The following is a 16,095-nucleotide window of genomic DNA, read 5'->3' as shown; positions in this document are numbered from 1 at the left end:
CCAGGTTCCTCTAGTAAGAGTCTGTTTTCTGTCCTAATGCTGGTCCTGGTCCACCATCCAATTTAGAACTGTAGACAATGGTGTCTCCATGACGACTCCTGAGCCAATGACGTAACAGTATCTAAGACAATGCCTTGATGACACCTCACCGCTAACCACGGGGGCTCGCTCCCTCCTTGTGGCTGAATTACGTTTTTGATGCTTTTTTTGAGTTTCTGTTAAAATTCACAAGGATTGTTTTTTTTTTTTTTAAATCTTCTTCAGACACTGCTCCAGGTCACTCTGGCCTCACACTAGCACACATACACACACACACACACACACAGATACACCCACAGAGGGCAAAACCCCTACAGATTTCAGTAAAACAAGCTGTCGCCCCCTAGTGGATTACAGGGTCCTCCTCCTCTTTCGCCCTATGTTCTTTCATTCGTTCCCAGAGAGTCTCACTCTCTATTACCATCTCTCCTTTTCACAGGGCTGCGCACTGATGCATCCACCTCTACGGCTACCCATCTTCTATTTCTCCACCTCATCCTCCCATCCGAGCCGTCGCGGCCCGTTTTCGGTGGAGAGCTTCGGGAGAGCTCACCAGGAGAGGGGTGTGTGTGTAAGACAGAGAGAGAGAGAGAGAGAGAGAGCGCGTGTGTGTGTGAGCTGGTTAAGATATTCTCTGGATGAGTTTCTCCTCAGTGAGGCAGAAGAAGGTGCAGTAGGAGAGGTCGGAGATAAAGTTTTCGCAGGCGCCTCTCGTTACGCCTTTACAACCTCTCAAGTCCAGCAGGGTCAAACCTGACACCCGTTTCATGTAGGACAGACAGGCATCTGTCAGCTTATTACAGCCTGCAGAGAGAAGGAGAGAGAGAGAGAGAGAGAGAGAGAGAGAGAGACATGGTTAGTTCTGTGATTCACATTGTGAACATCTTTCCCTCATGACCTTTAACCCATTAAGGCCGGATGCAACATTTGCGTGATCCCTTTAAGGGCGCGACGTTTGTGGTGTTTCTCCCTTTAGAGCCGGACGTGACATGAGCGCATGTTAGATGTCATCGTTTTCAAGGCCCGTGACCGATGAAATGCATCGTGGTTCACTGAAATACACATGGGGAAGGCGAAATGCTTTGTTCTTTCAGCGCAAAATGCTTTGTTGAGATTTATTGAACTTGAATGACAGAAATATTGAGTGCACATTAGATAACATAACTGCCTTCTCATTAACGGAAATGAAACTGTATGGCAATAGACTCAGTCCAATGGAGAAAAATGTCCCCCTGCACTTACCACTGCAGTAGCAGTGAACGACTCGATGGGCATAATACTTTTCGGGTGCTAGCAGTCCAACTGCTTGCGGTCCAACAGTTCTAATAACTATTAGGCGCTTTCGCACCGGAGGAACTTTTCCATAGTCACTAGAACTGTTGGAGAAAGTACCCCCTTTTTCGCGTGTTCACACCGCAGGTACTTAGAACGATTATAGTTCTTAGAACGCCGTTTTGAGGTGCTTTCTTAGCTCCTACTTCAGGGTAGGTACCTTCGCAGCGCAATAGGAACCTTGTGACGTAGGTGTACGGCCATTGGACCAGACGTAGGTATACGATGATTGCAACCGCCATTTTTAAAAATCCGTGTAAAATATGAATATAGATCCGCTAGTAAACAAATACAATGTGTATTGAGGGATGCAGACTTCTGTACAAAAATCGACTGTAACTCGCTTAATTCTGTACCGATTTCCATGAAAGCTGGTTTGTTATAAACGTGAGAAATTGAAATGATACTGGTTATTTACTGGAATTAAATTCAGTTACTGGGGACGGATCTAATCAGCTCTATGCCAAAACATTAACCTTCTGAATAGCCACAGCTTCCTCTGGGACATGCCGGCTCCGTTCTGTGAATAGGCAACATCAAGTGTAAATAATTTAGAATTTCAGCTTTTCTCCAAAAATCGAGGAAAATGTAAACAAAAATATAATTCCTACCTCCTAACTAAATGGTCCTGGCTGAAGGGTAATTAGGCTAGGTTAAAATATTTTAATGTAAAAATGTGACTATAACTATCTAAGGGATCATATACAGCGAGCCGGTTATTATTGCGAGATAAACCCCGACAGGCTTATGCAGGACCCCGACGCGAAGCTGTATTATCCCGCTTATTACACGGCTACTAATTTAAGAAATCAATCATTTGACACAAATTACTGACTAAAAAGATGATTTTATTGCTTCCGCTAAAAACAAGTTCGTTAGATTCTGCAGTTGGTCCATAGCAACGGTCTGCTACTCAGAAATAACACACCGTAGAATGCCATAATTGACCAGTCAGAATCGAGTGATCAGCAAAGTCTTGTAATAAATATATATGAAAAAGGATTGAGAGAAAATAACCTTGCTCACAACAATATTTTGGTAATAACTAGCTAATTTCATGAGAATCGGCGCAGAATTACAATCGTAGACGCATACAGCAGCGGCCAAAGCGCCATCAGTTATGTATCCATATCTGTGGCTGCGACGGCATAAAAAGGAAAAAAACCAAAAACACGACACTGCGATCAAGCGTCAGGCACAAGCGCCATACTAGCACCCGAACAGTACTATGCCCGTCGAGTCGTTCACTGCTACTGCGGTGGTAAATGCCGTGGGACTTTTTTTTTCGACTAGGGCTATCGCCATACAGTTAGAAGGCAGTTATGTTATCTAATGTGCACTCAATATTTCTGGCATTCAAATTCAATAAAACTCAATAATTGTGTATACTGTAGTCTAGATTGTCGATTTCTTATGTCGCAGTAATGGTATTATTTTTTTCCTTTTAGAGGAATTTTAAAAGGTCTTAAGTGTCATTAAATTTGTACTTAAAATGTGCAGCTACCCTGGCTAGCCGTGTAAACAACAGCTCTTAGCGTGACGTTGCCATACCGTCGTCGGCCGGCTTACGTCACTTCAGCATTCCTACTGGCGGTGCGAATGCAAACAGAAAAAAAAGCCCCAGAACATATGTAGTTCTAGGGGAGGCTCCCTAGGGGATAGTTCCTATCGAAGGAGACCCTGGAACTGTTCGGTCTGAAAGCGCCTACTGTTGCTCCCCTCCCTCAGGTCTTCAGCCATTGTCACGGTCTGAAGCGCAACTTTAGAAACGTTTTTGCGGTCCACACAGAGGCTAAGAAAACGAGCTCCCATCACATCCGGCTCCAAAGGGAGAGGCACGCAAATGTAACACCTGTTCTTAAAGGGTTCACGCAAATCTTGCATCCGGCCTTAATGGGTTAAGTCCTTTCTGCGTGGCATGTTTTTGTTCTGTACCACGTTATCTCACTGGCTTTTTTCCTTTACCCTGTGTCTAATTCCTCCTTTTTTACACAAGTACACCTGATCAGCTTGTTACCAAACAGTGGATCATTTGAATCACGTGTGCTTAGTGCAGGACTGAATAATAACATGAAAGTCAGGGTGGTTTATAAAGACAGAGAGACAGAGATAGAGACAGAGGCAGTTTTGGAAACAGTTATAGAAAACTCACAAATACCAGTGAATTAATACACAAGGACTAGTGTCTAAAGAGGGGTCCATATGACATTACTATAAAACAACATGAAGCTCCAGCAGACACAAACAGATCACAGCGATGTCCTCTTCAGTTACCTCTGATAAGGAAGAGGATTTCAAACAGCGGTTTTCAGTACGACACACTGCCAGAACGCGATAAAAACCCAGTTAAAGCTCGTTCTCGCGCCAGGCCTAGTTTAGGTTTTGTGGAAGACACACACACATGAGCGTAGAGGTGCGTGGGTGTGGAGTACCTGCCAGGCTGACGTGGGTGAGCGTGTTGCGTGTGGGGGAGCCGGTGGCCGTGAGGAGGTTGACGGACTGGTCCGTGAGGCCGCGGCAGTGGGACAGGTCCAGCCTCCTCAGCAAAGGCATGTGTCTGATCAGCAACCTCAGAGTAGAGTCACTGATGTCCAACCCAGCCAAACGCAGACAAAGCATCCCCCTCAGACGGCTACGGTTATCACTGCCTGTTACATAGAGAGCGAGAGAGAGACAGACAGACAGACAGAGACAGAGAGAGAGAGAGAGAGAGAGACGGATAGATTAAGGGTAGAAAAGGTGGAGAGAGGAGGTAAAAACTATTTAGTTCCCTCTTTAAAAACAGCGACTGAAAATCCTAATTTTTTTTTTTAGGAGTTATGAAAAAATTAATTTCAATTTTCTTTCATGAACCTGAGCTGCAAATGCAACAGATGTACGGCCATTATCAGTGTGTGTTGCCAGCCTCTATAGTTCTCTTGCTCGATCACAGAGAAGAAGAACAGCAAACCTTAAGTACAGACTGTTTTGTCAGCTGGGAATTGACTAAGGCCACAGTTTTGGCCAACATATCTGTGAGGCTAACAAAACACAAAACGCTTTTGTGCGTGTGGGCATGTCTGTGTCTGCCTGCTTGTGTGCGTATGGGCGTGTCTGTGTCTGTGTGTGTGTCTGACCTGGCGGTGTGACCAGGTCTCTGATTTGTCTGTCTCCTACTCCCTCGGCCCAGCACAGGTCGAGCGTGCGCAGACATGGACAGGTGGAGGTGCTGAGCGCAGACACACACGACCACGAACAACCTGTCAGTATCAGATCCTTCAACCCTGAGAGACACAGAGAGAGAGATATTCGACATAATGTAATTTTTAGTCTTGTGTTTTGTTTATCAGATTCTTCAAAACAAAAACAAAGTCACTTTCATAACAAGTCAGGCGGAGACTGGCAATTAGCCTGTATGAGCAGACTGGTATTAAAGTGTCATACTCGTACATGGTACATTAACTAGTCTTACAAATTGGCAACTCCTCGATAACTGACCCAACAGACAATTACCATCTGCTCTAACTGGCAGGAAAGTGGACTGAGACAGGCTCTAACTGGTGGGTTACTGGTCAGAGAAAGTCAGTAGCTGCTGGTCAACTAGGTACGGTTTTTACCTGGCACGTGGTGAATGATCCAGCTGAGCTGTTTTTTGGAGACAGGCGTCCAGGAGAGGTCAAGAGCAACAGGCTGGCGTTTGATGATGGCTGACATGGCCTGGGCACTGAGAGAGCGACAGCGACTGACGTCCATATGAGTCCATAACCGCTTATCACAAGACCTGACACAGGGAGACAGCCAATCAGTGTCTGAGCTACAGCAGAGAGCCAGCCAATCAAGTGTCTGAGCTACAGCAGAGAGCCAGCCAATCAAGTGTCTGAGCTACAGCAGAGAGCCAGCCTATCAGTGTCTGTGCTATAGCAGGGACAGTGATTTCTCTCTAGCACACTGAAATTTCTGAAATCTTTGCTGAGAAACCATACACAGACAAACAACAGTCACTACCAACGTTGACCAGCAAGTACAGTCCAAAACAAGAGAATTTTGAAAAATTAAAAACTGTACAGCATGATAACCCGATTCTATATTTAGAGCTGTAACAATTCCAAACATTGCTGTACAATTCATTGTCTCAGAAATAATTGCAATTAAAAATACAATTGTCTCTTTCGGTCAAATTAACTTAACTTTTTTACTTATTAATTCCTATTCCCTGAATCCCAAGATACATCTTTGGTTATTTCACTGTTATGTGACCAAGAAAATGTAATAACACAAGTACACAGCCTATGAAGTAAACCACGCCTCTTTTATGTTTTAACCGCAGTTCAACAAAGAAACCGCGATCACATGAAAAATTCACGGTTAGACAATAATGAAATAATTGCTACAGGCCTATCTCTGTTTATTGTCTTTTTTTTTTTAAATTTATTTATTGTTTTTGATGAGAAGGATACACTTTTATTCATAACTGTGTGACTCTGCAGCTTCATAACATGACTAAACTTTTTCAGTCAGACTGTGATTCAGGTCTGGGCAATAATTCAGAACACACCATGTTTTCACCTCAGTCAACTCTAGTGATAATACTATCAATCAGGACCACAGACGGGGCAAAATCACCGTCACTGAACACTGAAAGCATTTCAAACTAACCCATAAGAGTGTTCCTATAGCTGTAACACACTTTTAAAAAGAGTGTTTCAATTACATCTTATCCATATAATAAAACATCACCACGGAAAACTTGTGCATTGCTGCCAGACAAATTTGACCCCATGTTAAATTTTTAAATATTGTTACGTTGAAGTGCAGATTATACTACATTGTTTATTCTGTTATTAAAACCAGACTGCGTTCATTTAACTTGCCTTTATGTTTAGTGTTTCCATTTCATATATATATATGCAAACAGAAAACTTAATATTCCTTATTATTATTAGGTGCTCCTAAATTTTGGCTACGTGTTGACTGAAGTCCAGAGAGTCAACACGACAGTGACGTGGCCCCACAGACACACAGAACTCACCATTTATACCAGGCCTTGCAGACCCGCATGCACACGGCCAGATCCGTCCGGTTCAGGTACCGAAACACGGACATCCACACCTCCTTCTCACAGCCTGGCTCGTTACCCACATCCTTAAAGGAGGGATGAGAGAGGAGTGACGGAGGAGAGGAGGAGGTGATGGGGGGAGGAGGCGTGGGGGAGACGGACGACCGGGAGGAGCTGGAGGACGAGGGCGACGCGGTGTCCCTCTCCCCGTCCAGCTTCGATGACATCATCCCCCCCGAGTTTCTGTGGCGGTGGTGACGCCCCGCGCCCCCGGGACCTTTGGTCTGGGACAGGCCGTTGCCGGCGGCGACCATGCCGCCGTTTTTATGCCGGGTTTTGTGGAGGGTTTTCCGCTGGACGTAGCCAGGGGCACCAGGAGTTCTCGGGCTCATAGCTGCCTCTAGTTTGGGTACAATGGAGCCGGGGTCCCGTTTGGCCTTGGGGGGGCGCTGTAGTGTCACTGTGAGATAGGAGCCGTTGAGAAGGTCATCGTTTAAGTCTGACACTAGCAAGACAGGAGGGTCCGGTTCAGAGTCTGTCTGGTTTTCCCCTTCCTCATCATCCTCCTCATCCTCGCCCCCGTCGTCCAAGTCCTCCATGTCTTCGTCTTCAGCGTCAAGGTCTCGCTCTTCGCTGTCGTCATCTTCATCATCCTCGTCGTCCTCGTCCTCGTCATCCTCATCCTCGTCGGTTCGCCTCCTCCGTCGGCGATGCCGGTGTTCCTTCTCCATCCTGCCCGTGCGTCGCTCTTCGTCGCTCTCGTCCTCGTCCTCTTCCTCGTCCTCGTCTTCATAATCGTCCTCGTCATCCTCGTCGTCATCGTCATCATCGTCGTCATCCTCGTATCTGCGGCGCTGCATTCTGGACCCGCCCCTTAACCGGACGCGCCCGCCGCGTTCCCCTCTCGCCCCGAGGCCTCGCCTCATCTTCAGGGCGGGGTTCGTCGTCAGGCCGCTTCCTCCTCTGCCCCCGCGGTGGGAGGACCCTCGCCACACGCCCCGCCTTCCAGACCCGTAACCACGGCGAGACGAGGACGCCCCGCCCCTGACGTGGAGGGACATCTTCCTCCTGCCCTGCTGACTGCCGTCTCCGTCCTCATCTTCGTCGCTGCAAGAGTCTTCCTCTTCTCGCTCCATCCCGTGGCGCCGATAGATTTTCGCCACTCGGGGATCCAGAGAGGAAGACTTGCGTTTCTAAAACGGAAATGCAGCATAATTGCAATCTCAATTTTAAATAAATATCTGAAAAGACCAAAAACTGTCAAGTGACAAGAAACACGCTGTGCATTTCATTTCGTTAGCCGAGACAGGCAACACATTATTTAAAAATCTCAATGTACTTACATGGATCTTCCCTCCCTCCAGTTTCATCTGCAATGAAATCAAAGTTAAAATTTCAGTTCAAAACACACTTTAACACACACTTTTACACAGTCTCCCAACACTCTTCCTCTCATGAGGGATGAGCAGGATCTTCCTCATGCTCAAGACCAGACACTGACACTGAGACCCGCAGTCAGTCTGAGCAGCGATGGGGGGGGGCACAACACCAAGACGCAAACGCACAGGGCAAGCAACGAGGCGTGACAAGATCCAGAGAAAAAGTACTGAGAGAGAGAGAGAGAGAGAGAGAGAGAGAGAGAGAGAGAGAGAGGGAGAGGAGAGAGAGAGAGAGAGAGAGAGAGAGAGAGAGAGACGGAGAAAAACAGGGAGGGACAGAAAGAGAGACAGAGGTACAAAGTGCGAGAGCAATTTAAAAAAAAAAAAAATTAAATAAATAAAAAGACAGAAAAGAGGCTGAGAGAGGAGGGAGTATGAGATGTAAAGAGATGCGTGAAAAGCGAGAGAGAGAGAGAGAGAGAGAGAGAGAGAGAGAGAGAGAGAGAGAGAGAGAGAGAGAGAGAGAGAGAGAGTGCGCTGCTGATCGGGGTGGGTGGGGCAATCATGCCTGCGGTGGCGGCGGGTGGCGTGAGGAAGGCGGAGCCTCTCACCCTCTTCCTGAGCCGCTGCTCTGGGGCCGCCGCCCGTTTCCGTAGCGACCCCTGGGAAAGAGAGGAAGGCGGCCGCCCGACCCCGTGCCACGCCCCGCCCTCGCCCCTCATACCCCCCGCCCCTTCCCAGCCAGGGGGGAGGGGGCCTCCGCACACGGCCATGTCATCACCACTGCCCCATGACTGACACACAGGGAAACAGGCATGGCTGTTATGAAGCACACAGTCTGGGGTAGTTAGGGCCGTGTGTGTGTGTGTGTGTGTGTGAGCGCATGTGTGTGTGTGTGGTTGTGTGTCATCACCACTGCCCCATGACTGACACACAGGGAAACAGGCATGGCTGTTATGAAGCACACAGTCTGGGGGAGTTAGGGCCGTGTGTGTGTGTGTGTGTGTGTGTGTGTGTGTGTGTGTGAGAGAGAGAGAGAGAGAAAGAGGCTAGCAGTAAGCTAAAACAGTCGTTATGCCCAAATCACTGTGTGTCATTGTCTGAGTGGTTGTGTGTATGAGAGAAAATACAGCGGTAAGATAAGAGTGTGAGAAAGACTTAGAGCGTGTGTGTGTGTGTGTGTAAGAGAGAGAGAAACAGACAGATGGATGTCACCTCTGAGTCTGTGTCTTTGCCCTGAACACACTTTGGACACTCCCAACAGCTCGGCAAGTCCTTATTCACCACTCCCTCCCCTGGCACCTGCATGGGGAGAGAGAGAGAGAGATAGAGAGAGAGAGAGGAGGAAGGAGAGAGGACATGTTAGAGGAGCATATCCAAACAAAAAAAAGAAAATTGGCAAAGAAGCTACACGCCTGTTCACACACTGTATATAGTGTAGGGTGTGAACTGTAAACTGTCAGTAGTATTTTAAAATGCCTGTCAATCTGCTCTAAATGACGTGTGGTCTTGTCAAGAAGAAAACTGAGTATTAAGTCCAGGTATGTGTGTGTGTGTGTACCTTCAGACAGCCGGGGTGAGCGATCTGAGCACAGTTGGAACACTCCATGAGTGTGAGTGAGAAGACAGGGTCTTCTCCAGCCTCCTGATTCCCCTCTCCACACACCTCACACACCGCAGACAACGGCAGCCCAGGCTACAGCACACAGACAGAGAGCTTTAATACCTCACACACACACACACACATACCCCTCACTCACACACACACACACACACACACACACACACCTCACACACCGCAGACAACGGCAGCCCAGGCTACAGCACACAGACAGAGAGCTTTAATACCTCACACACACACACACACACACACACACACACACACACACACACACACACACACACACACACACCTCACACACCGCAGACAACAGCAGCCCAGGCTACAGCACACAGACAGAGAGCTTTAATACCTCACACACACACACACACACACACACCTCATTCACTCACTCACACATACATACACACACACACTTCACACACCGCAGACAACGGCAGCCCAGGCTACAGCACACAGACAGAGAGCTTTAATACCTCACACACACACACACACCCCCATCACCTCACTCACCTCACTCACACACACATACATACACCCCTAACCTCATTCACAAACACGTTAACACACAGACCACAGACCACGGCAGACCATGCTACAGCAGAGAGACAAAGACATTTAATATCTCAAACACACACACACACACACACACACTGCAGACACGCTTCATCTCTCACCTCACTCACAGACACGCAAACACACACACACACCACATACACTTCAATTCTCACCTCGCTCACAGACACTCACACGCACACACACTGCAGACAATGGCAGCCCAGGCTACAGAACAGAGACAAAGATCTTTAATATCTCAGACACACACACACCCCTCATCACTGTTTAACTCACATACTCGCATGCAAAAGTACACACCTCACCTCTCACCTCATTCACATGCAAACACACACACACAGCGCAGACGACGGCACTCAAGATCACAGCACAGAGACAAAGAGCTTTAATATCTAAAACAAACAAATAAACACACACACACTGCTGAAACAGAAAATTCAGACGCAACAACACAGAGTTCAAATGAAACACACACAACTTATATATCCATTTAGACACGCGCACACACACACACACACACACAGACACACACACAGACTCTCCCTGAGTTGGACTCACAGCAAGGCACTGTCTAAGCACACAGGTCTGTTTGAGTTTGCCGGGCCCGCCGAACTTCTTCATGTCCCTGCAGAAGTTGCAGTCTCCGCACTCGGTCCTGAGACAGGCTTCACAGCGCTTACAGCGAACGCGCCGTCTCCGCAGCACCGACATGGAGGACGCCGGCTTGGTCGGCCGCGCGCTCACGACCGTCGAGCACAACTTAGGACGACCCACGGGGGGAGGGGGCGGAGGAGGCTGATACCAGGAGGGCTGAGAGAGAGAGAGAGAGATGGAAGAGGAGGCAGAACAGGGGGATGGATGGATGGGGGGGGGGGGGGGGGGGGATCAGAGGAGTGCAGAGGCAGAGAGGAGGGGAGAGAGCGAGAGAGCAAGGGAGACAGAGCGAGGGAGAGAGAGAGAGGGAGAGAGAGAGAGAGAGGGAGGGGGAGAAAGAGAGAGAGAGAGGGAGAGGGAGGGAGAGAGAGAGAGAGAGAGAGAGAGAGAGAGAGAGAGAGAGAGAGAGGGAGGGAGGGGAAGAGGGAGAGAGGGCGAGGGATAGAGAGAGAGAGAGGGAGGGGGAGAAAGAGAGAGAGAGGGAGAGAGAGAGAGAGAGAGAGAGAGAGAGAGAGAGGGAGGGAGAGGGAGAGAGAGAGAGGGAGAGAGAGAAAGAGAGAGAGAGAGAGGTTGAAGAAAAAGACAAGGATGTGTTGAAGAATGGAGGGAAAACGATTAGACTGAGACACAGAACACATCCTCATGGAGTCTGAGGGTACTTTGATCTCTCATATCGGTAAAGTGGTGTTTTACGCTGTTGTTATTTGCATTAAGATAAACAGAGCAGGGTCCTACTCACTCTCTTTGGCCATTTGACGATGGGTTTTCCAGTGTAGGACAGTTTGGGGCTGTCGTTGGCATGTTCCTTTAGTAATGCCTGACAAAGAGAAAAAGACAAACACATTTAACCAAACCGCAGAGCTGAGGAACACAGGTCAGAAATGTGTGTGGGTCAGAGCAACCCAAACTACACTATGAGATACAGACACATGTGTGATGAGACAAGCATGTTAAAGGTTGTTTTGGATGATCACTTCCAATACCAATCTGGTCTAAACCATGTGCATAATATAACACAGAAACATGTCACTGGTACTGATTCTGTGAAACAGTTCACACTCTCTCTATTACACACACAACAGTAATGAACACAAAACACCAGTGAGTACGAGCACAAAGACAGACAGTTGTACACTGCTCTTGAACTCACCATAGTGACACCCCCCCACACACACACGCGCGCACACACAGACACACACACGCACGCACACACACAAACACAGACACACGCACGCACACACACAAACACAGACACACAAACACAGACACACAAACACAGACACACAAACACAGACACGTGCGCACACACACAAACACAGACACACAAACACAGACACACAAACACAGACACGTGCGCACACACACAAACACAGACACACAAACACAGACACGTGCGCACACACACAAACACAGACACACAAACACAGACACACAAACACAGACACGTGCGCACACACACAAACACAGACGCACAAACACAGACGCGCGCACACAGACGCGCGCACACAGACGCGCGCACACAGACGCGCGCACACAGACGCGCGCACACAGACGCGCGCACACACAGGGCTCACCCGGATGTCATGCAGTAGTGCAGCAGCATTGTGGATGCCGGTGGGAACACACTTCTTATGGGTGGGCAGAGACTCCAGTTTACCCAGCAGGCTCCACAGCCCCTCCAGTTCAAACGGAGTCAGGTGAACTTTACCCCCCGGACAGGGCGGGGGGGAGGGCGGGTCGTCTTCCTCCTTCTCCTCCTCCTTGGTGTGGCCGTTCAGCACCTCGCTGGAGGTGTCTCTCTTCAGGCCTGATGGAGAAACAGAGACAGAGAGAGAGAGAGAGAGAGAGAGAGAGAGAGACAGAGAGAGAGAGACAGAGAGAGAGAGAGAGACAGAGAGAGAGAGAGAGAGAGAGAGAGAGAGAGAGAGGGAGAATTTGTACAGGGTGTTTTCACAATGCTGAGACCTGAACTAAAAGCTCTCATCAACAGCAACCATCTCAACTTCACAAAACTCACATCTTTACTGAACATGCAAACCAACCACATGCACTGAGGCTAATATGATTACGACAAACAAAACCCCCAAAACCCAAAACATTCTTCATTCATTCACTTTTGAGTCATTTCCGCACTACTATGAGTAATAAATCACACACCACAACTTTTAAATAGAACGTTGAGTTAAGCTGTGATGGACTGAAACTGTACGGGTAGAAAGATGTGATCTGACAGCTTAAAATAACTAACAAATACACAAACAGCAGAGGAGTGGGCAAACAAAATGCAAAAAAACCAATAGGTATATAGACAGACAGACAGACAGACAGATAGACAGACAGATAGACAGACAGATAGATGAATAGTACAGTATAGTGTATGTGTACTGACCAATGCCCAGAGAGTACTTCTGAAATTCCGGTGTCAGGTATGAAGTGTTGGTCAGGCTGTACAGGTACCGCTCCAAAACATACCAACACATCTCGTAGTAAAAGGGATAGCGGAACTTCGCTGGGACCTAACAGAGAGAGAGAGAGAGAGAGAGAGAGAGGGAGAGAGAGAGAGGGGGGGAGAGAGAGAGAGAGAGAGAGGGAGGGAGAGAGAGAGAGAGAGAGAGAGAGAGAGGGAGGGAGAGAGGGAGGGAGAGAGAGAGAGAGAGAGAGAGAGAGAGGGAGGGAGAGAGGGAGACAGAGAGAGAGAGAGAGGGAGAGAGGGAGAGAGGGAGGGAGCGAGAGAGAGAGAGAGAGGGAGAGAGGGAGAGAGAGAGAGAGAGAGAGGGAGAGAGAGAGAGGGAGAGAGAGAGAGAGAGAGGGAGAGAGGGGGAGAGAGAGAGAGAGAGAGAGAGAGAGAGAGGGAGGGAGAGAGGGAGAGAGAGAGAGAGAGAGAGAGAGAGAGAGAGAGGGAGAGAGGGAGAGAGAGAGACAGAGAGAGAGTGAGAGAGAGAGAGAGAGAGGGAGAGAGAGAGACAGAGAGAGAGTGAGAGAGAGAGAGAGAGAGAGAGAGAGAGAGAGAGAGAGAGAGAGAGAGAGAGAGAGAGAGGGAGGGAGAGAGGGAGGGAGAGAGGGAGGGAGATAGGGTTGTAACTGGTGCTACTGTGATGTAGGTATTCATTAAATGAGGACGTATGTTTATGTTCAAATGAGTCACAGACCACATCCACATGAGTGATGTGGTATATGACTGATTAAGGACTATGGTAAAGGGAGCTGTCTTACCCGTGTGCGGTCCTCAATGCTGTAAATGTTTAACTGCATAGGGATGTTAAAACTGTGAAGGAAATTCCCACCAAACACCAGAGTGTCGACTGGAGTGTATACCGCATGGATCCAGCCTGAGACACACACACACACACACACACACACACACACACACACAAAGACGTTAAAACATCTACGAAACCCGATAAAAATAAACCATTGTTAGAGCATGCTGTGTGAACACTTGGCTGTGATCATTTAAGAGACTACAAACATCTATCAGTTAGCGTCTGTATTTCCCATCCTGCACTTCCACCGCCCCAGCACCACAGTCTCACACATGGCTCCCAAAATCCCTAGCCCGACGTCCGGGGACAATCAAGTTTCCCCGTCGGGCAGGATGTCGGTACATTTTGATTGTCCTGGGATGTCGAGCTAGTGATTTTGCGAGCCCTGTGTCAGACTGTCAAAAAATGATCCTCTGAGTGAAATGTCCTCCTTTTAGGGCTGGACGGTATGAGTGGTATAGAAAACACACCGGTACTAATCTGCCCTTCGACGTGGCTGTATGTTGACTACACCGCGCTGACCGGTAATGACGTAACTACACCAGCACGAGACAGCGAAGCGCTACACCGCGCCTGGTCTGCCGGGAAGAAAAAGGCTGTGTTCTTTTTTTAAAATCACAAAGATCACGACAACCCAATCGAACGACGCCAGTCGCACACTTGAGTTTTGAGAATCTGACACAGACTGATGCCATACATATTATTACCATTACTCAAGTGTGTTTTGTGATCATATTGAAGTGTCAGTGCATTGACAGATCTAATTATTTATGGAATATTCATTGTGATGATTGTTGATTGATTTACGTACGATGACTGCTGCAGTTTGTGCTTGTTAAATAAATGTGTTTTTATTTCTATCTCAAATATATCTACATAAAAACACAGCCTTTTTTTTATTTGGGCTAATCAAAATTCGTTTCGGGCCGCCAAAATCTGAAGAAAGCCTGCCTGGAGGGCTAGCAGGGATGTAGAGATTCTGTGAGCCCTGTGACAGTGGGTGTGATGAAGTGGAGATGGGTTTTTCTTTTTTTTTTTTCTTTTTCTCCTCTCTGCCTCAGGGAGTGTCGCACGTGTGCTGTGCACTTGAGCTGTCATCCTGCAATCTGTCTGGCCATATGTGAGTGCAATTATCACATCGGTATAAAAGCTCAAAACTCCTGTGCATGTGTGTGAGTGTGTCTGTGTGCATGTATATGTGTGTGTGTGCGTGTGTGTATATCTGTGTGTGTATGGGTGTGTGTGTGTGTGTGTGAGAGTGTGTCTGTATGCGTCTGTGTGCATGTATATGTGTATGTCTGTGCATATGTATGTGTGTGCATATGTGTGTATGGGTGTATATGTGTGTGTGTGTGTGTGTGTGTGTGTGTGCGTGTGTGTGTGTGCGTGTGTGTGTGCGTGTGTGCGTGTATATCTGTGTGTGTATGGGTGTATGTGTGTGTGTGTGTGTGTGTGTAAACGTTCTCACCTGAGGGGATGATGAACGTGTACCCCTGCTTGAGTTCGATTCTCTGACAGTCCATGGCCTTGTCTCCGAGGAAGATGTCGCCCTGTTTCCCCGACAACACCCAGTTCTCATAGAGCTCCAGGTTCTGAGGCGTGGGCGGGATCAACCAGAAGACCTGCCAGGGAGAACGAGAGCCATTGACTCGAAGTGCGGTCGCTTACCAAACTCTCGACAAAGACTGGGCAGGACTGGTCTGTTAACTAAAAGCTAATTACTGATCTGAAAAACACTGTGACTAGAAGCAATCATTCTATACACTCAAAGGCAACATGAAGGTAAAGGATGGAAGCTGTCGAAACAATCAACTGTTCAACAACAGATATTAGGAAGATATGGTCTTATATTGACTGAGAGAAGCGACAGAGGGAGTAAGCATGCCCTCTGATCTGAAATAGTTTAGACCGCTGTGATGGTGTAGCTGTGTGAGGAAGTCTGGGAATTGTAGTTCTGGTGTTACGGATTGATTAGACCATGCTCACCTTCCCTCCACGCAGTATGTGATACCAGACCGAAGTGCCTCCAAAGTCTATGTGGAAATCTGTGTAACAGCCCTGTACACTCATCAAACAGTACCTGTACACACACACACACACACACACACACACACACACAGAGAGACACAGACGTCGTCAGACAGGGGGAGAGAAAGTGTGAGAGAGCACAAAAAAGAAAGGAAAGGGGATGGGTGG

At 47.9% G+C, this 16,095-nt stretch overlaps 1 protein-coding gene across 1 annotated transcript in view; it reads right to left on the bottom strand.

Moving 5' to 3' along the window:
- Positions 1-276: 276 nt before the first annotated feature.
- The window catches only part of kdm2aa (lysine (K)-specific demethylase 2Aa), a 20,129-nt gene continuing 4,310 nt past the window's right edge, over positions 277-16,095 (bottom strand). The window contains exons 7-22 of the mRNA XM_030788102.1: positions 15,886-15,979; positions 15,368-15,521; positions 13,850-13,965; positions 13,026-13,152; positions 12,211-12,443; positions 11,376-11,453; positions 10,541-10,792; positions 9,347-9,481; positions 9,001-9,087; positions 8,397-8,579; positions 7,750-7,776; positions 6,380-7,599; positions 4,968-5,131; positions 4,488-4,634; positions 3,804-4,019; positions 277-843 (exon numbers count right to left, since the gene is read on the bottom strand). Of these exons, the coding sequence (XP_030643962.1) occupies positions 662-843; positions 3,804-4,019; positions 4,488-4,634; positions 4,968-5,131; positions 6,380-7,599; positions 7,750-7,776; positions 8,397-8,579; positions 9,001-9,087; positions 9,347-9,481; positions 10,541-10,792; positions 11,376-11,453; positions 12,211-12,443; positions 13,026-13,152; positions 13,850-13,965; positions 15,368-15,521; positions 15,886-15,979 (3,415 nt within the window). The 3' untranslated portion in view covers positions 277-661. The remainder of the gene's footprint in view (positions 844-3,803; positions 4,020-4,487; positions 4,635-4,967; positions 5,132-6,379; positions 7,600-7,749; positions 7,777-8,396; positions 8,580-9,000; positions 9,088-9,346; positions 9,482-10,540; positions 10,793-11,375; positions 11,454-12,210; positions 12,444-13,025; positions 13,153-13,849; positions 13,966-15,367; positions 15,522-15,885; positions 15,980-16,095) is intronic.

The sequence above is a fragment of the Chanos chanos genome, chromosome 11 (assembly GCF_902362185.1).
Source record: "Chanos chanos chromosome 11, fChaCha1.1, whole genome shotgun sequence".
Lineage (NCBI taxonomy): Eukaryota > Metazoa > Chordata > Actinopteri > Gonorynchiformes > Chanidae > Chanos > Chanos chanos.
This window is presented reverse-complemented; position numbering and strand designations above follow the sequence as displayed.